Source organism: Dipodomys spectabilis, unplaced genomic scaffold (genome assembly GCF_019054845.1).
Source record: "Dipodomys spectabilis isolate Male_0828 unplaced genomic scaffold, ASM1905484v1 ptg000783l, whole genome shotgun sequence".
NCBI lineage: Eukaryota > Metazoa > Chordata > Mammalia > Rodentia > Heteromyidae > Dipodomys > Dipodomys spectabilis.
In genome coordinates, this window is record NW_024871460.1 from 9334947 (window position 1) to 9356317 (window position 21371).

The 21371-nt window shown below is 38.9% G+C and overlaps 1 protein-coding gene across 2 annotated transcripts in view; it reads left to right on the forward strand.

Annotated features, from left to right (window-relative positions):
* Positions 1-430: 430 nt before the first annotated feature.
* The window catches only part of Trps1 (transcriptional repressor GATA binding 1), a 229234-nt gene continuing 208293 nt past the window's right edge, over positions 431-21371 (forward strand). Inside the window, exon 1 of one of the 2 annotated variants that reach the window (XM_042672892.1) lies at positions 431-561. Coding sequence is in view for 1 of the 2 variants with exons in the window: in XM_042672890.1 (XP_042528824.1) it covers positions 19905-19911 (7 nt within the window). In the remaining variant the exon portion in view is untranslated. Of the gene's footprint in view, positions 562-19738; positions 19912-21371 lie in introns of those variants that run through there. The other variant, XM_042672890.1, reaches the window with a different exon arrangement.

The window sequence follows — 21371 nt, forward strand, 5'->3', positions numbered from 1 at the left end:
GGTCTGGGGTGGCGCTTTCCTCCGCGAAGGCTCCTTTGATATTAATAGTGTTGGTGTCTTGAAACTGACGTAATGCGCGGAGACGGAGGTCCTGACAAGCGATAACATTTCTGATAAAGACCCGATCTCACGGCCGTCTGCAGCCTGCTCTCCACCGGCTGCTGCTTCCTCCAGACCCCGCAGTCCCCCGGATCGCTCCCTCGCTCCCTCCCTCCCTCCCTCCCCTCCTCTCTCACTCTCTCGCCTTCCTATTTTTTTTTTTTTAAACAAAAAACAACACCGCCCCCCCTCCTCCCCTCCCCTCTTCCACCCGGCACCGGGCACATCCTCGCTCTATTTCCTTTCTCTTTCTCTCTTTCCCTCTCTCGCTCTCTTTTTCCTATCAGGGGAGGGGGAGGGCAGGGAAAGGGGGGGAGGCAGGAAAGATCTTTCTCTCTCTCCCCCCCCGCCCCCCAATAATCCAAGATCAACTCTGCAAACAACAGAAGACGGTTCATGGCTCTGGCCGCCGCGCCACCATCTTTCGGGCTGCCGAGGGTGTTTTTGACGATTAATCAACAGGTAACGAGGGAGATCGGGCGGGCTGGGGGGTGGGGGCTGGGCCCGGGGGTCTCGGGAAGAGGTGTGTGCTGGGGGCGGGGGTGAGGTGTGTGTGTGGGGGGGAGCCCGGGGTCGCGCGGGCTTCTTCGGTCCCGGCCCGGGGGGCGCCGCGAGTGCTGCGTCCGCGCGCGCGCGCGCGCGTGTGCGTGTGTGTGCGTGTGTGTGTGTGTGTGTGTGTGTGTGTGCAAAATGTGGGCGATCGTGAGCCGGGGAGCCCTGGGAATTAAAAGTGACTTTCTTTGAGAAAGAAAAAAAAAGCAAAAGCCGAGAGAGAGAGACAGAGAGAGAGAGAGAGAGACAGAGAGAGAGCCCAGCACAGGCTTCTCGGGTTTCACATGCATTTTCTTTCTCTCTCTCTTTCTCGCTTTTCTTTTTGCGCGTGTGATTTCTTCATTTCTTTCTTCTCTTCTGCTCTCCTTCCCCCCCTTCCATCCCCTCCTTTTTTGGTGGTGGTGGTGGTTGTGGGGAGGGGGGGTGGGGAGGGTGTCTCCGGCATCGGAGCCTTGGAAACCCCGCGACTTCAAACTGCAGTAGCCCCGGGAGTCAGGAGGGTCAAGTTCAGCCGCCGGGGAGGAGGAAAAACAAATCCCTATTTGCCAAAAAAAGAAGTTTCAGGCCGGTGCCCCCTCCCCCCTCTCGCCGCCCCACTTCCCTACCCCCCCCCCCCCCCATGGCCGGCTCGCTGGGGCTGATTTTTAATTCTCTCCTACCGGGCGCCGGCGGGGAGGAGGAGGTGGTGGGACCCGAGGGGCCGCCGCCGCCGGCCCTGCTGCAAGTATTCTGGGGAGAGAGAGGGTGGGTGTGGGGGGGGGCGGCTCCTGACACGCGGGGAGCAGACCGGGCACCGGCATGCTGAGTAGTAAGTTGGGCGAACTTGGGAAGGGAGGGTCAGACCTCCGAGAGGGGCTTTGGTGTGCCCTCTCCCAGTGTGTGTGTGTGTGTGTGTGTGTGTGGAAACGGGCGCACGACTGGCTTAGGCTCTGCGAGAAGTTTGCAAAGCCAGGCAGCAAACTTTTTTTTCTCTGTGTGTGTGTGTGTGTAGGGCCCAGCTGGAGCTGGAGGAGGCGAGTTTCCCATCGGCTCGTCCGCCCGCCCTCCAGGCCGGCCTCCGAGCCCCTCTCCGGACAGCCTGGCACAGAGGAGGGAGGGGGGGTCTGTCCCCTGTCCTTGCCATGTGGCAGGGCCTTGTAGCCAGGGCACTTCCGTCGGGGCTGAGCGAGGGGCCAGACTTCCTTTGCGGTGCGGTGGATGCGCCATGTGTCCCCGCGGGTCAGGGCACCGTGGCCAGTGATTAAATGCCTGACAGCGGCGGGACAGCCAGCGGACGGCTCGCGCTGCCTGCTGCTGTCTGGTTCCTGTTGGGGCTCTAGCGTCTGAGACGCATCTTGCAGAGGGCCAAACACTATGCTGCCCCTCCGAATAACTCCGGGCTCCTAGGACCCCAGGGGTAATTTTGAGGGTGAGGCAGAGGTGGGAGCTGTTTGAAGTGTAAAAGCTGTGTGTGTGTGTGTGTGTGTGTGTGTCTGGGAAAGCTGTTTTGTTACTACCTGTCTGACACGGTGGTGTTTCCCCTCTCCCAGGGAAGTCAGTAACTGTTTTATGGCCCTGGGACTCTAAAGTAATTTAAGTTAGAGGGCCAGAAGGAGTTGGTGGGCTTTCAGACCCAGACTTGGACTTATTAAAATTTTAGGACCTACTTTACTTCCCTATATCTTCTCAGGCCTCAGAATCGATACTTGTGAAAGTTTTTCTTTTCTTTTCTTTTTTTTGAGTAAGAATGATGGCTCATAATGATGAATCAAAACTGTGATCAGGATAGTCATCCTTATCCTACTTTGGGGGAAAAAAAAATCACGGCCAGACTTACTTGTAAGCAAGGTAAGTGAAGTGAGAATCTTAGCGGAGAAGTTAAACTGGAGACCAGTTTAGGCCTCTTCATTGAACTTTTGTAGAATCCTTGAACTTTTGTAAACCCACCAGGTGAACAGTCCCGGGAGTGATCCTAAGTACAAGGCAAAATGCAGATAAGGCCTGAGACAAAGTTACAAAGACATAATTATTCCAGGCCTGCTTGTTGGCTAAAATTTGATTGTTCAATGCAAAAAAAGAAATTAAATTAAGGCCTTCAGAGTCATACAGTTCTGAAGCAAAAACCTATGGATCTTGCAGATATGGTGGTTCTTTCCTGCTGGTTTTAGGGGAAAGTTAGTCATTTAGAATAGGGTGCCGGAGTTGAAAATGCAAGGGACAGTAAGGAAAGTAATGCAGACAGAGCCAGTCCTTGACGTGGACAAAATGAGAATGAAAGTTTCAGATCTCAGTGTTGGGAAGTTTCTTACATGCTGTTCTTTTGGAGATTTTTCTCAGTTTTTCTACTTGTTCATGTAAAAAAAAAAAAAAAAGGCCGAAGATCTGAAACAATCCTACAGACTCTTATTCACCCCCCCCCCTTCCTCAAATATGCCAGAGTTGTGAATAAATGCAGGGTTTGTATGGGAAGATGAAGTGTTTCCTGTAAGTTTGATGCTGACAGGACAGTCTGGAAATGATACTAACATTCTCAGGAATTTTTTTTTCTCCTACCTTTAAGTGAAAGTTTACTAATGGCAGGCTGACTCTTAACAAGTTAAGGTTTATCTCTCCTTAGATTTCATAACTTCCTTTTTAAAGCTATACCCTTGAATTAACAAAAACAACAACAAAAACCCAGTTTGTGAAGTAGGCAGGGTTACGGACATGCTAGTGTTCGATGCTTGTTTCTGGAGAGTAATAATGTGAAAATAAAACCTCTGAAGAGGAAGTGGAGTTGTATTGCCAGCCTCTGACTCGATTTCTCTAAATAGAAGGCATTCTGAAGCTCTCTCCTTGCTCTGTTGGCTCAGGATGGTTTACCTTCAGTGAGCAGATGTTTAGGGCTTCCTGATAGATCTGTTGGATGTTAGGATGTATGTGTGTGGAATACTTGTACACACATAATAACTAAGTCTGACAGTCTCCAAATAAATAGTGAGATATCGCCAGTGCTTCACACAGTGTCACTCCTCTGGATGTTAGGTGCTGTTAGTGTTCTGTGCTGTTTAGATTGTGTCCTTTGTCCCTTAGAGGTAACATTAACGTTAAGGAGGAAATTGTCTTAGTAACTGAGAAGTCTGAGTTGAATTTCCAGCTTAGTTTTTTTGACGGCTTAATATTTTAGGCGATTTTATGAAACGTTTTATGTGCATGGTTCGAAAACCGTTCAAGATCAAATCAGTGTGCTGTTTACAAGCGAGTTTCCATATGTCCCTACTGGATCTTCGGCATTGTTTTTGCATTTTCATTTAAGTTCTGTACTACTTGTGAGTTCTTCCCCCCCCCCCCCCTAGTTTCTACAGTGTAGGTCTCTCTCAGACAAACTAGGAAATCACCATTCATAGGAAAACCTCCACAAGAGCAGAGTGAGTGCGTCTGTGGGGAAACTGCTTTTAAGATCCTAGTATCCCAGTGATGTTTTGTTATTATTATTATCATTATTATTGCCGTTGTTATTATCAGAAGGGTATATGTGTATATGCATTTTGTATTAAGAAGCTAAATGGTGTTAAGTTTTAATAAATCTGGCCGCAAGTTTTAAAAAGACTTGCAGCAGTTTTTTTTTTTTAATTTTCAGTTTTGAATTCTAACTATTTGAATGTGAAATTGGGCTAAATATTGACAACAGGCCTCTAACCATTTTTCATAGTAACATACATTTTAAAATTTATTATTTTCTGACTTCAGTACTGCTTTTGATAGCAAGCAATGTAGTATACCACTGTGTTGCTACTGTGGGTGAAACTAAACAGACTTTTGAAAGTTGGAGGCAGGTGTCTATAATTGATTTAAAGGGGAAATTATTATTTTTGCAGTAAGTGATGCACTTAAAATAAAACGAGTGGCTCACATTAAAACATATTCTTATGAAGATATCCTCTGGTGTGTAAAACGAAGCTATTCATTCAACAGACTGACAACTTTCCACTTGGTATTTGCCTTTGCTTAATTTAGTTTCCGCAGGACAGCTAGTGTGGCAGTCTGCATCTGTTTTTGGCAGGCATGGAAAACCATAAACTCGGACAGTTCTCTCCCAAATATTGCAGCACACAGGTTTCAATCAGTTTGATAAAAACAGGCAAGTGTTATGGGTTTGTCTTGTGTTGTCCATCTTTTTGGTCAAGCGCTCAGGTAACAGGTTTCTTTTCCTTCTTCTTTTGCTAGTTATGACACTACTTCCACTGATAACTGATGCTGAGTGTTGTGTACTTATTTATGCGCCTGGTTTACTCTTGATTGAAATTTAAGGAAATTAATGTCAGCATATGCAGACTTCTCCCCAATTTGATGGGATAACTGCAGTTGTGTTATGCTTTCATGGAAGAAGAAGCGAGTTCTTTGTTACTACGGTGGTTACGGTTATGAGATAGAGTCTGAAGACCCTCGTCTAGCCTGTGCCAAGTAGAAATGTAATTATTTAAGGGTGCTTGTAATGGATATGTGTAGGAAAAGTAATGTACTTTATAATTATTTATGTTTCAAAAAGATGGCCAGTTAAAAAAAATAAGTGTCATTGGTCTCCTGGAAGCTTTAAACAGTGGATTAAACACGCTAATGTACTAAGTATTGCTTTATACTACTGTTCAGTAGCAGATATTGCTGTACAGAGAATAGATACTTTTGAAAATGTATGCTGGAATATAAGGTAGTCCAAAGCCATTTGTTTATTTGCCTAAAATATTCTGTTACCCCTGACCTCCATAATAATGCCTTTTATGTTTCGATTATGGTTACCTTTTGAGTTATCATAGTACTCTGTGGCTCTTAGATCCCTGAGAACTGACAATTGTAGGTCTTTCGCTTGGTTCTCTGATAATAATACAGAACTTGCTTTAGGTTAGGAAGAGATCTCTGGGCTTAAGGAGTCACTTTGAATTTGCAGATGAATCTGGGTGCAAATTATTCTGATTGATAAGAATTGGTTGTCTGAAGAAGCCTGAGTAGGGACCACAACAGTAGCATCTGGTAGAGTTGCAATGTCCAGTTTTTGTTCTCCCACTGTTTTGTTTTGCTTCTAAGAGCACAAATCCATGAAGCAAAAACAAAGATGAAATTATCTATGCAGTTCAAATTGGAGGCCTTGTTGGGAATCATTTTCTGATTTGAAGCTATAATTGAAATATAAACGAAGTCTTGTCATTCTTAAGTATGCTTTGTTAAAATTAATAATAAAAAACTTTAATTTTTAAAATGTTTCTAGCTCTTTAAAAACCCACAGTAAATACTTTACAAGTGGCTAGACACCTTCCCTGGTGGTTCAGTTTATACAAGTAGGAAACTTTCTCTCCCTACTCTTTCTCTCTTTCTTGTTTTCTTTAAACCAACTGACGTAATGCCAAACTTTGCTTTAAAAGAACAGACAGGAGTAATTGGTAGCTTTTAACTTTTAATAATGTTCTGGATTGGTTTTAGTGGCCAAAATGCCATTTTTTTTTTTTTTTTTTAGAAAAAGAAAAAAAAAAGTTCAAGTAAGAACGGGCTTGTGGCCTAAGGAAGAAAGGCTCTGTTGATACAGTTATTTTTATTCTTGTTTTTCAGTCTGTTATTAAAAATCTTTCCTGCTGAGCACTGCTGGATTTCTCCAATTGCTCTTTGTGATGGCTGGTGCAATTCAGGTTACCTTAACTTAAACAGTTTTTGCATTTGGGTGTGTGTGTGTGTTGCTGGGGGGCAGGGGGTGGGTAGAGGTGGACATTTGCCATGACTTACTTCTTTCTTATTTGTGAAAAAAAAAATTACCTGTGTTTCAAGTGAGATTAATTAGTTAAGGTTATCAATGGTGACAGGTCAGAGAATATGTTTATATAAAGAATGCCACACCTGTTAGCAAGAAATGTGGAAGTTTAATTCTGACATTAATCACTTTTATGTGCAGAGGAAGGAAAATACATGAAACTTTACATACATACATATATATGTGTATATATATATGTATATATATATATATACATATATATATACACATATATATACATATATATATACACATATATATAATCGAAAGCATTTGTTTAAGGGTCCAGTCTTTTTCTATTTGGAAGATTCCCAATCCCGCCTCTTAGGATTTTAGATGATAATGTTAAACTTATTGCATAATGTTTTCCCTTTCCCTTTCTTTTTTATTTTCCCTTTTTAAAATAAGTGTTTCTCTTTTTCTCTTACTGACCTTGTACAGGCAAATCAGACATTTTTTAGTCAGAAGACTTTTTGATGTTGTTGATTGATAGGGGTTAACTTTGGAAATTGGCAAGTAGGAATTTTTTTTTCTGGGGGTATATAAAAAAAAGTACGAGTTTTTCTTTCCCTGGGGAAAGATCCTCTACCCAGAAATGAGGTCCTTTACTATTGAGCATCTACAGTTTCTATGTAAGTCCTTGCTGAGATTTAAATCTTACAATTACATATCCCAGACTTTGCTTTTAATCCCAGGTTTGTTCCTGTGAAGATTGTTTTTTCCTTCTTTACCCAGTGAGCATTGAAGAAATAAGACATGTTGAAAATTAGATATCACACCAAGGAAGAATAGCATCTTTACGGCATTTATAATTGTAAAAAGCACTGTGCATATTCCAGGCCTTTGACGTGTTATGTGTGCTTAAGTTTGACAGATTTGATTTATTTTATATGTTTCTCAGCTTTTCATGTGAGAGTTATGGGCTTTAGCTCAATTCTTTCTTTGCTAACTACTCCTTTCCTTAAGTATTTGTCAGAAAAAACCCTCAAAGAACTTGAGCTATATGTTTTTCACACCCGTATAATGCAAGTTTTTTTAAAGTAAATCTTGTTTATTCTTTTATTATTTTTTTACAAAGTTTTCCAGCATACGTTTCTAGTTAGGAGTATGCATGTCTGTCCTTACATATTTTTTTTTTAAAAATTGTGAATGTTAAATAACCCTCAGTTACTTCAAAACTCTGGGTGAATAATAATATTTAGCAAGAAGGAAAGAAGCAAAAGAGGGAGGTGTTTAGTTCTGCATTTCTTTACTATCAGCAGTTTGTTTACTGTTGTGTGGAGAGGAGGGGTGGAGAGAGGCTTTGTGGAAGATGATACAAAAAAAAATCCATCAGTTGCGCATATGATCCCCTCCCCTTAAGGTTTACTTAAACAATATGTTTCGGTTTTGCTTCAAACCATTCCACACCACCTCTGCTCCAAGAATCCACTAATATCTTGGTTCCTGTGAGATTATGGATGGCAGTATCTGTTATATAATGAACAGCAGTATTGTTTGAACAAAGGTAACGTCTTTCTATAATATTTTTCAGTAGTTACTAGGAGAATAGCTAAAATGTGAGAGGAGTATAAATGCCTACAGAAGCTTGAAATACCCATGATACAGCTGAGCTATGGTTAGTTTGTGGCTATGTGTGCATGCTTTGATAGGTGTGTTTCTTGGATGGAATGTATGTGATACTACTTAGATATACTGTGATGGTGGACATGAATATACTAAACTGTGAGCTCTGCTTTTAATATGATTATTTTAGGGAGCTAAATGACGGCCAGCTTTGTAGTAGAAGTTTGAAATGATGATGGTGGTTAAACCCCATGAATCTGTCATTATCCTAATACTCAGATTACTTTAAACTTACAAAGAAATTTAAAGAATAAGAAAAATAGTACCTATAAATCAAAATAGCCTCTTTCAATGTATTTTAAGATCGTTTGTTCTTGGTTTTGTCTTGTTTTCTTAAACGGTCCCATTTCTGTGGAGAGGTGCAGTGAGCGGCTGTACTGTTTCTGAACAGATTGTTTTATGGGTTGGCACATTGTAGTTTACAATTCTATCAGCTCAAAACGTTATGCAGAAATAGTATAGAACATGTAAAGACTCTGTACTGTGATCCCATGCGTTTTTTCCCTAGGGTGATGGATTTTGTGCCTCACCCAATGTGATGCTGTTTGCCCGGCTTGTAATACTGGTTTTGAGAGTTACTCTGTGTCCTATTTCGTCAAGGAACACAATACAACAACTTTGGTATCTAGGTAATTGACACAGTCAAAATGCTCTCCGGAAAATATTCCAAATACTTTTAAGTAAGTTAGAAGTTAACATATAGTCAATGTATTCAACACTTGGATAAACAAATGATTCATTGTCTGCTCTTTAAGCCTTGCGTAGTAGATAGGGTTCGAAGGAAATACACAGGTTGCACAGTTTATTTTCTTTTTCTTTTTCCAGGGGAGTGTGTTTCTCTTATTTGTGTTAATAATTGCTTTATCTGTTAATTACTTTCTATTCATGACAGTGATATAGTATTATAAACAAGAATCAGCATTTATATTGTCTATATGCTTGTTCTTAGCTTTAATATTATCATATTAACATATTGAATAGTATAATAACCAAGAGTCAACCCAGTATAGAATTGAAGCTAACATCATAATTGCTGTTTAAATATTGAAAATATCTTACATGTGGCAAGAAAGACTATAAAGGTTTTCCCTTAGAGCTGTTTATACTTAGAAAAATCAATGAAGGGGTATAATATAGCAAACATAACATGTGTTTCTTGATTGGATTCTGTAATAAGGCTTTGCTTAAATTCATGTGGGTCAGTATTTCATTTTCTTCAAGTATTTATGTAGGGACTCAGATATGTCTACAAGTCATGTAAACGTGTGGCAGAAGTTTGTTTATGGTATTTAATTTCTCTGTTACACGCTGTACTTCATATGCATGCAGTCTTATTAATCTAAGTTGAGCCATTTCTCTCTCCTGGCTATGCATTTGTGTCTTCATCACATGAGTGCCTGCATGTACATAGATTCTTTCCCCATAATCGGCAATATGTAGAATTTTCACAGATTAATTTCACACATTTTTTGCCATTACATTGTTTTTTCATGTTCGTTTTTATTACCTAATCCAGCATCTACTTGAAACTTAATAACTAAGATTTGAAATCAGAGTGAGATTGGCAAAACAAATTAAAAATCAAATTTTACTTGTGCCCACTATATGATGTCATTACCCACACATCATCTTTAATTCTGCAAGATGTAGCTATAAATACTTCAGCCCATTTGCCCCTCAATATCATAAAGCAATGCTGGACATGTAAAAAAGTTTCCAGAAAACATTGGTATTTGTTTTTATTTTACTTTTGGAAACTATAATTTTTTTTCAAAGAAACTCCAGCTCACTTTACTTATAAAAGTAAGTTAAAGCTGGTCATGTATATGTTGATTTTAATAAAAATGTCACTATATTTTCTCAATACATATTGGTCTCATTATTGAGGGATTATCAGTTTCTTATTGATTATTATTTTTTGTACTTTTGAGATGTTTTAAGAATTAGGTTTTCTATGTATGGTTACTAAAGTGTTATGTTAATAAACAGACAAAGTATAAGTAAAGCCCAGAAATGGTTATATTTGTCATTGGGCACATACCCTTCATTGTTAGACCTGGTGAAATTTTAGAAATAATTGAGGTACAAAGTAAACAATTAAACACAACAAATGAGTGGTATGATATATTGTTTTCTATAATTTTTAATAAAATAGTAAGAGCTGTTTCATCTTTTTTGTTATAATTACATTTTGGAGGATAAGATGTGGCAAATTGGTATAAAAATTCACTGTTCATACCATGACTGTTAGGTCTTTTCTCATTTTTAAGACAGTTTATGCTGTTGAAAGTTTGCCTTAAAATATTTGCAGTACATCTTACTTTTCTTTATATTTTGATGAATTAAAAGTAGGACATTATCAGTAAGAAAATATTATTAGTAAAAAATCATACATACACATTTTATGTCCAAGTCTAAGTACATGATCTCAAGCATTCACTCTGGCAGACAGCCCATTAAGGTTACAAATTTATTCACATCTATGTACATATATCACGCATATCTTATTCTAGAAATGATTGAAATATCTCATAGTTCACATTGTATTAAGTGTATCTATGCTCTTCTCCCTCAATAACTTATTATGGGCACTGACAATGGTAAAAGCTTTAAGATGATTAGAAATGGAGATATTTGCATAGGCAGAGTTTCCCCCTTTTCATTTTCCACGTTTCCAGTTGCTTTAAAATATATATGTACATATATGTGCATATGTAGGAGCCGAACGGGGCGTAGGGTACTCTGCAATTCATGATCGCATAAAGAATACTGCTGCAAAAATTTGGCTTTGTTTATTTTCATGTTTTGCCATAGAAAACGTTGACCTCTGCCTGTGGTCCCTGGGAATTTTAGATAAACCCCACCGAGGTTACACTTATGATTCCAACTTTGCATTACAGAAAGTACTAAGTAGCTTCTGGTGTGCTACTGTGCAGTTTTCCTTCAGGAGTGGAAGGTCCTCTCATTTAATTTGGCCTTTGGAAGCACAACCAGAGTTTTTGTTTTCTGAAAATCCTCTGGGTGTTTTTCAGCAGGGTAAGCCGAGATTCTGGGCTGTGTGATGCAGTTGATTTTAGGAGGCCATAGGAAATTATCCTGAGACCAAGCATGCTTCCTCTAGATTATCTGCCTTGTTTTATTTTCATATTTCTCTTTCTGCCTTTTCGCATTGTTTGAGTTCTAATATTTCAGTGTCTGGAGGACTAAGGATTTACCCTTTTAGTAGAATCACAAGTCAGCATAGGATTTTTACCTACATTTCTTTATATTATTTATATTTTGGGGGTTGCGGTATAAGAAAGGGAAGAAATTTATGCATAGTAAAATAATAGTTTGATTTGATTGTTTGCTCTTGAGCAGGTCTTTGCCACTTCATTTCCATGAGGAGCTGTGCTAGACGAAATTAAATAAAGTTGTGGTATAATTTGGGAATAATTATAAGCACCAACTGTGACATATTTCTGGCACAAACATTAAGGCAGTTTTAGTTTCTTAGTGCTTCTACCCAGCTCTGTATTCCAAGTTTATAAATGTGAATTGGACCATTCAGTCATGGATGGTGCTTTGACTGGGTGTTGTCTTGTTTTAAGGAAGACTACTTTGAACATTCTCCCATGTCTGTGTTTTAGTTTTGCAAGAAGCAGAATGCCATGTTATCAATGCTTTGAGGTCTTTAATAAAGAGTTTTATGATAGCTATATTCAATAACATCAGCACAGACTGCTTAAACATGTTTGTGTGTTGAACTAAATAGTTTAGCAAATGTTTATATTACCATTGAGGTATAGGGAGTAATAGAAACTAGAATAGTGGTTATCTTTTAGGGAGAGTGCTACTGCTTTGAATGTGCAAACCGGATTTTAGGACAAGGGGCATGACTATCCTAATAGGTAGAAATATTCAGAGCAATCACCTTTTATGAAAGTTAGTTCTATCTTTCATGTCTAGGAAAATATAGCAGCGAATGTTTGCTTTGTGTATGTTTTGTCTCCAAGCAGAGGAAACTGACAGTTTTATGTTTTAAGTGCCGAAAGTTGTTCTTGGCTAAGCACTAGCAGAGTTAATCACTGGGATGCTAACTTGAATTTTTGTCTTTAAAAAGGTTTTAATTTTTTGTTTTCAACAAACGATTGCTGCCACCATTTCCAAATTGACATTCTATGTCCTGGGTTATTATTATTATTTTTGTTAGAGAAATGTTTTCCAAATTTTCTTGGATTGCTTGAAGTCCATTGATTTTGAAACACTTAGCTTTTTTATGTTTTTTTTTATTTAAAAAACTTTTGAGAAAAAAGGAAATAACTTCATCTTTCTGGAGTTTTCTTATTACAGAACCCGTGTTATTTTCCATAACATACAAATTGCTTTTGCATTTATCTTGTATTCTTTTCTTAACATTTTTCTGTACTCTTAAAAAAAAAACTTTTCTGATGCATTAAGCATCCAGATGCTTGATGTCCTTATGGGTGTTTGGGTCATTTCTAAGGGGTCACTACAGGAAATCATTTCATATGTCATTTATACACTTGTATTTTTACTTCAAAAAAAGTAGTTTGGGAAAATCATGCTTTATTATTCTTAGCTCAAAAATATGAATGGTGGTATAATACTGTTTAGTTGTTTCTTATATAGATTTTGTGTACTTTATGTGTACAGTTATGTTTGGTTAGTAAGAAAATATAAATTACTGTCAAGGCGGAAATGCATTTCATGGGATGTATTTTTAAAGAGAAAATGTTATAGTACAAAGGAGAATTTCTCTGTTTTTTTTTTTTGTTTCTGTTTTTGGTCTGAGGAACCAAAGACAATCGATATCCTTAAATTATAATTATGTAAAACAAATAAGGTTGCTATCATAAAGAAGTAACAGCTTTGCTTATATATCCGAAAGAAGACGAACAACCTGTTTTCATTTCAAATAAACACATTAGCCCCTAAAGATGAAGACACTAAATTGTAAACTTAATGTCATAACAACTGCCCAGGCTGTTCTCTGAAGAGAAGAGGAGAAAGAGAGAGAGAGAGAGAGAGAGAGAGAGAGAGAGAGAGAGAGAGAGAGAGAGAGAGAGAGAGAGAGAGAGAGAGGCTGTATTCCTGAGTGTTTGACAGCAGTTTGGTGTCTCCACTGGTAGAAATGCGAATACTTCAACCAGTTACCCTCTGCTTTATTCCCTGTGATGTCAGGCAGATATTTTGCCAAAACTTTTGACCCGATGAAATCACTATAGTTATGGAGTTAGGAAACTGTCCTGATTTCAAATCAAGTTTAGTGTGTTATTTTGAAAGTATAAGTATGATTTTTAAAAATTTATCCATTTGGACAATTTTTTTAGGTTTAAAAATTTTTTTTTAACAACAACTGTTTCAGGTTTAATCAGATGAAGACTATAAAATTCAATGATTCCTTTCACCCTTTTTCTAATATAAAAGAAAATGAGGGCTAATTTGGGAGAACAGCATTCTAGTTGGTCAACTTTGTTTTGATACAGGATTCTGAGTGAGATAATAGCTAACTTTCTAATACAAACAGAATGTGCATATTTTCTTCCCCCAGTGAGTTACATTAAGAAGATCATGTAAAAGGGAAATACATAAGAGAATAAATTACATCACCTCATTGAATGTATGGTGAATGCTATGACGTCTGTGAAATATCTCTTAATTCTATGATTTCCTTTTAAAAGCAGTCCTTCATCTTTTTTGCTGATATGCATTCAGCAGACATGCATGAATGTACAATATTCTCCTTGTCAAAGGACAAAAATGGGAATCTAGGCTTGAGATACTTTTAATAGCCTTGTTAGAAAGAAGTAGACCTCAGGCAAGGAGAAACATTTCTTTTTTCAATGGCTGGACACTCTTCATTTGGTCATTCTAAAATCTGCCATACAAATTTGGGTTTATAACTTTCTTTGTGTTTCGTGAACACAGGTGTATTTAGAACAACCATAGTGGCATATTTTATTTTGAGTGAGTTGAAAAGCTAGAGTTCCTATCCATTCTAGCACAACCACCTCCACTTCTTTAGCTGGATAAAGAACTGTAAGGTCTGATCATCTTCTTAATTATAAGTAAAATACTAGACAACTTTGATGTTTGTTGAGCAAATTGTTTCTTATTTAAGATCTACTTTTACTTTTTCCTTTGCAGATGGATACGATAGATTTAAAATGTCGTTTGTTCCATGTAGTAAGAAATTGTTGATATAATGAGTCATTTGACATGTTTATCATAGTCTTATGAAGATATGGATATCAAATATTTCATGTAAAATTTATCACAAAAAGTTAGAGTTTCTGCAGAAAATGTGAGTTCAATGTTCTTAAACATCTTGGTGATATAAACCACTTTGGATTCCCTGGTACATAAAATTTAGTACTGAAAAATCATTTTCTTATTATAAGAAACTAGTTTGTTTCTCTTTTCCCTTTAGTTTAATATAACGGCAGTGTTTATCTGCACAGAGGCCAATTTTTAAAATATAGTCTATTTTAATTTAAGACGTTTGTCTTCCAGGAAGCTGAAATTCTGTCTGTCACTTCGGCAGGTTCAAAATCCATAGACAGCCTTAAATTTGAAATTAGTTTTCAAATATGATTGAGAAATAGTTGTGACATTTTATGTATGTCTCAGTACTGAAATAAAAAAATCAAAATAATAAATGATTTTGTGTGTGCGTGTGTGTGTGTGTGTGTGTGTGTGTGTGTTGGTCCTGAGGTTTGAATTAAAGGTTAAAGGCCTGGGCACTGTTCCTGAGCTTTTTGCTCAAGGCTGGTGCTTTCCCACTTGAGCTTTCCCACTGCCTGCTTTTTGATGGTTACTTGGAGATAAGAGTCTCGTGGATTTTTCTTCCCCGGCTGGCTTTGAACTGTGATTCTCAGGTCAGAGACTCCTGAGTAGCTAGCATTGCAGGTGTGAGCCAGTGGCACAGGAAAAATGATATCTTTAATACAAATGCCTTGTTTTTCTTAGTTTTGACTTTTAAATGACATATATTGGCTTCAAGCATATTGAAAATGAAATATGGTAAAATATAAATCCAATACTTTTATTTTTCTTTTACAATTTCTTCCCTTTCCAGTCTGGGTCAGGATTTCAGCTGTACAACATGGATATAATTAATGCTTCTTTCCTGATTATAATTAATCTGATTTTCATCATTTACTTTGTTGCTTCGGAAAAATAGAATCCCCTGCCTTATTATTCTGAGTAGTTCCAAACTTAAATTCCTATTTCTTCTTATTTGAGTCCTAGTGGCAAATCATTACTATCTAAAAGGCAACTTGGAGACCTAATGAAACATAAATGAAATCTAAAGGTGCTGCAACTGTGGTTTACTTCCCTTTCTACTTCTGGGTTTTAAAGAGTTGTAGTGAATCTCATCTAGCAAGATGTTGAACTTGGCATTCCTGGGTCCTTCAAGGGACACTTGTAGCAATAACTTCAGGAAGTATCAGGAGGTGTGAGGCCCTGGCAGTAGGTTAGGCAGGCGGGTCCCAGGTCTTTGTCTGAACTCACTTTGTCCCATTTGCAGAGTGAAGAACTTACCATGCTACACTTGTATGATTCTTTTCTTTTAACCAGAGGTCGAGAGCCTGCTTTTTCTCTACTTTGGTCTATTTATTTTTGTTTCCTTAGTGTTTATCGAAGGTGTGAAGTTTTTAGAAATAGTTTGTAGATAGCTCTTCCTTTTAAAATAAAGCCATTTGCTTATGGAAAATTATCATGTCCATAAGGCTAGCAATTATCAGTTACACCAGAAGTTAATGTATGGAATGATTAAAATGTGGTTCTAAAATGACCAGAGCAGCTGTTTTTGACTATGAAGGCTGGTCAACCTACATAGCAAATCTTTCTCTTGTAATGAGCATACAACATGAACAAAATCTGGACGCTTTCGTTGGTACATATCTTCTCTTCTGACTGTTGTCTCTTTACAGTTGGTTTTACTGTTCACATCAACTCTGAGCTATAATTTAACGTTCTGCTTAGTGTTTTCTATGGTTATATCAAATATAACCACAGGATTTGGTACTGTACTCTGAATGCCTACCTCATTTTAGTCTTTCCGTATGCTTCTCTTTGTTCTTTTAAATTTATTTTTCTAGTTGATTCTTCCTCTATATATCAGCCATCTCTCTTACTTCTTGGACTTGAGGAGATTGGAAACATTGGCATCGTGGATGAAAATAAGACTAAATGGCTCTTGCTCTGGACTTCGTTTATAAGAAAGTACTTTTCACTGGCTTTTAAAACAAGTTCTATCCAAGTAGGGTTTGAGTAAGATGATTTAATTATATCTTACTTTTTCTTTCTTATTATTAAGGGATTTACTCTTTTACAATTCACAATGTACTTAAATTTCCTACACTTCCTTGGAATCACAACTATGTTAATATATTCAGCTGCTTTTGGTAAACTTCTTCTTACACATTCTTTAAACTATGTTATACTTGTTCTCATGACACAGACTTGGGAACAAAGGCTATCCTAGATGTTTTACAGGGGGTAGTTAAGTGGATTATACTCCAATTGTGGTTGTTTATGGAGTAGTCTTGGAAGGTAGGAAATGTTCAAGTATAGTTTTGTAGGCAATCCATGGCTAATGATATTAAGAAATAGGTTAGTATTTAAACACTGGGTTGAATTTTAGGTATAAATATTGAACATTGCTCATTTGATACTTTTCGGGGAAAGGGTAAAAAAAATCCCAGGAGATTTTTACAATTCATTTCCAGATGTATTCCATCTTGTTAGGTATAAGTAAAAATATTGCTCTTTGATTATTCATTAATAAGAATGTTTCTAAGTCAAATATGGAATCTACTCTCTTATTTCAGATAAAAGATAATCCTTATCAGATGTAAAAATAAGCTCAGAGTGGAGAGGATACTACACAGCTCCTGGATTTTGAGTATTATTTCATGTAAATCTCCAGGTCTCAATCAAGTGAAATCTGCCAAGGCTCCTGGGTTGCCACTGCTGTATTTGAAGTCACCAGTGGCATCTGGGAAGCCAAAATCAATGGTCTTTCCATCTGATTGTGTCTCAGATGAGCAGGATGCTGCCAACCATTCTCTTGAGTGCTTCTTGGCTTAGCTTCCAGGACACTGTAACTTTGCCTTGCTTGTTCTAGTCTGCCTTGATTTTCCTCCTAATGCCTGTACTCTGAGGATTTTATGCATTCAGTTTTAAATCTGGATGTAACTATTTCATAGTCTTCCCTTCACTTTCAGGCATAACTTGGCTCTGAGTTCCAGTATCTGTGTGGCCTACTACCTCCATCTGTACTGACGTATAAGTTTGTTTCTCTTCATTATCTTGGCACTGGGAACCTTTAGATCTGTTCTCAGTTTGCCAGTTTTGTCTGTAGAACACTGGATTCCCTCTGCAACACAATGCTGACTGATTCCAGAATATTCCAAATCCACTTTTGTGTGTGTGTTCTTCCCTTATGAAATATTGTTTATTCCAGCTTTAACAACAAGGATTCTCCTTCTTTCTGAAAATATTCACCTCTATATGATTGCTTGCTTCTAGAGTCTCCCACTCAGATTTTTAACATGACCGTGTTGTACCAGGATCCACTTGGAAAGCAAGGTCATACCCAAGTAATTTTTATTCTCTTTACAAATTCCTTGAGTTCAGCAGTTTCTTAAACACATTGCATTAAATGGGCAGATGGGAGAAAATCACATTGGCCAGCAAAGAAGAGGACTTTTTGGTGTTGCAAAAATTGTGAAATTGGCTTGTCAAGTTTCAGAGAAGAAAAGGATTATATGGTGTTGTATAATTAATAGATGCCGCTTCAGGTTTGTATAACACCACTAGTTAGAACTTAGCATGTTGTATTTTGCAGGATGCTTTTAAATCTTGCCTTTCATTGATGAGTGTCACTTAAAAGTAAGAAGTGTCAGTACAACTGAAGCACAAGGAAGCTCTAGTACATCTGAAACCTACACAAATGTGAAAATACAGACTGCATGGTTGTGTTCCACTGGCCCTGTATTGAAGTCAGTACAGATCATTCAAAACTGTAAGATGATAAAGGATGTCATCTTAAAATATTAAGGACATTGGATTTTGGCTTTAAGATCATGTATGAGATATGTGCCATTTTATGTGCCATGTATTTGAGCAGATTTTCAGCCCAAATATTAGGCTGTGGTGCTTGATGCCCATGGCTTTTGAACTGCCATAAGGATGATAGATTCCTGTGAGTAGGTTCAACGCCTGGAAGCTGATGTGTAGCAAGGTTGTTTTAGACCTTCGGATGTTAAACAAGGGTACTGGTGAATACAGTTTGTTAGGAGAAGGGTAGAACCATAGCTAAGTCTACTTTGGGATGCTTAGATAGGACAATGAGAAAATAATTGGACTTTTCTTTGCTTTTTAAGTCATCCTTGTCTGCCTGAGAGGTGGTTGATAAGGTGAAAAATGAATAATAGCTGCATGACAGGTTTTTCTTGCTAGAACAAGATTGACCAAGACTTTTGCATGTTAGATTTTTTTCCTTTTTACTATTCACTTATAATTTCATCTTTAAAGCCCAGAATAGTTTTGAAGTATGTTTTAAGACCCTATCTTTGACCTTGATGTAGTTTTATTTTAACTAAACATATTTCTTTTAATGGAGAAATAGAAAGTCTCTTTGATTAAACATAGAACTCTATTAAGCCCATACACATTAAACAGCTCTGGAAAATCTTCAATCTTGTCATTATTGACCATTCATATATCCACAGGAAGCACGGAACTAAGCAGGTCTCAAGGAGAGATCTACTTACTGACTTGCTTTGCTCCTAGGACAGCTCATTTTTTGGAGCATTCGTATCTATGTACTAGTTCTTTAAAAACAAAACATTCCAAAGGTTCCTAGGAACCTTAGCTAATTGCATTTTTTCAAACGTCCTTTTCTGATGTCACCTTGTATCTATCCGCAACTTTACAAATCCTTTGAAGGAGATAGTTGGCTTGTTAGAAGCAATGTCTGCTTATATTCTGTACACTGTTATGTAGCAGTAAAGAGTTCCACTAAAGAGAACATTCTGGTTAATAAGTAGGGGCTTTCAGCCTCCCTGTACTTTTCACAACTGAATGGGCGCAGACTTTTGGTTGAAAGTGAATAGGCAAAATTCAGCTCTGCTCTTTTAGTAGCCTTGGTGGCTTAAAAATCTTATTGCCACTTCAAAAGTCCGGACATGACTCTCAGCTCTTATTTCTACTAAGTGCATGAATAGAAAAAGGAAATGTATGTTTTGGCTCCATTAAAATGTTCCTTATCAGACTGTATGTAGGAGTGAGTGCTGCCGAAGATGCCTCTATTTGCCAGCTGGACAGCATGTGTGCTGGGCTAGTTTCCTGTCTGCTAAAGCTGTGTGGTGCCCTTTAATGATGGGAGAGGACATTATTAAATGTGTTGGGCTTCATTTTCACTTGTGAAAATCAGGGAGCAGAGGGCACGCAAACTTTGCCCAAAGGCTGGACACAGTTTGCATAGAAATGAGCTAAGAGTGCTAAGAACTGGTTTGGTAGATGCCTAACTAGCTCTGATCTCTAAATAAAACTGAGAGCTGACAACACGCCCTGGGCAAGCTAGGTTCACAGTGAGAGGTTGCTGCTTGAGGGAGTTAGTCCTCCATGAGATGTCACATTACAGGACTGACTGTGTTTCACATTTGTGACCACTCTGCCATGTACAGGGGACATGCACTGTCTCCTGTGCTGAGTGTATTGTATCCACCTGAGACAGACGGGGCTATCATCTGCACTTACAGAAAGGAGAGAATGTCTCAGATCTTTCATGAATGCTCCAGAAAACAGCAGGTAGCACGCAACAGAAACAGGATTTGAACCCAGATCATCTAGCCGGATGCTCTGTAAGCTGTTCTTTTTTTTCCTTCCTCTGATGGGTCAGCAAAATTCTAGTTCTACCTTGGAGGTGTAGGAGTTTATTTTACTTATTACTTTGGTGGTAGTAAGCCCCTTCCTTCCTTCCTTCCTTCCTTCCTTCCTTGCTTGCTTGCTTGCTTGCTTGCTTCATTTTTTTCAGCCAGTGTCACTGTGTAGCCCAGGATAGCTTTGAACTCGCCATCCTACTGACTGCCTCAGCTTCCTGGATAGTGAGATTCCAGGGTTTCACCACCATGCCTGGCGTTGCCTAGGAGCAGAGTCCTAAAGACTTTTCATATTAACACTGTTCAGTCTGATTTGTTCAGAGGCCCTAACTCATTGTCAGAGAGAAAAAGATTTCAAAATTATTTTTATCTTAGACATTTCATTTAAAAAAAAATTGCTTTTGGAATCATTCTGGAGACATGCAACTTAGGATTTTTTTCTCTCTCTCTTCTCTCTCCTTTCTCCCCCCCCCCCACCTTTGCAGAGATAGTTGCAGTCTTCTGTTTTATAAGAACACAAAACAAAACAAAACAAAAAAATAAACTCTGTTAGTGCAAGTAAGTGCCTTTCCTTGGCTCCATTACAGTAAAATGGCTGAGATCAGCAAGGCTTTGTAAGGGGAAGTTGTGGAATGACATGGGGATGTGGCCTTGCTGTCCTGTTAATCTTCTTGGTTTTGTGCTTTTAAGTGTATTTCTGGGGAGCTGCTTCTCCAAATGAGAGCCTTGAATTCAGATGTGACTGAATTCAGACATAAAGAAAAGAAGAAGCTGGCTTGGAGTTAGACTTACTAATATATATCTATATATGTATATATATACACACATGTATATGTATATATATATGTCATTAGTTTTTAATGGCCTAATTTCATATTTTAAGAAAGATGTATGACGATCCAGAGTGCCTTAGTGGGAATGTAGAGCAGAACTAAATAGAAGTTTTTGTTTTTGTTTTGTAAATGCCTATTTGAAGGAGAAATACAGAATGAGAAGCGCTCCCATCAGTGGCAGGCTCAGGATTCCATTTTCGGCTTGTTGGCTGTGGCGGGCCAGGGAGGGCACGGTGCGCTGGGGACTCTGGGCCGGCGGGCGGGAGGGCCAGGCTGCAGTGGGTGCAGACAGGCCCTGCCCGCGTGCTGGCGGGCGGTGGGCGTGTGATCGCAGGAAGTCCTGCGGAAACTGCGCGCGCCCGCCCGCCCGCCCGCACTCTCTCCGGCCCCCCCACCCGCCACCCCCCACCCCGGTGTCAGCGCTCCGGCGAGCCGCGCCGCGGCAGCCCGGGTCGTGGCTGGAAGCCCTGGCCGGCGCCCGCATTCCCACCACCCCACCCTCCCCGCTCCGCCCGCCCGCCGGCCGCCCTGCCCGGCTCCCAGCGCCCCAGCTGCAACTCTCCTCTCCTTCCCCGCGTTTCCGCCGTGGCTGCAGCCCCTCCTCGCCGG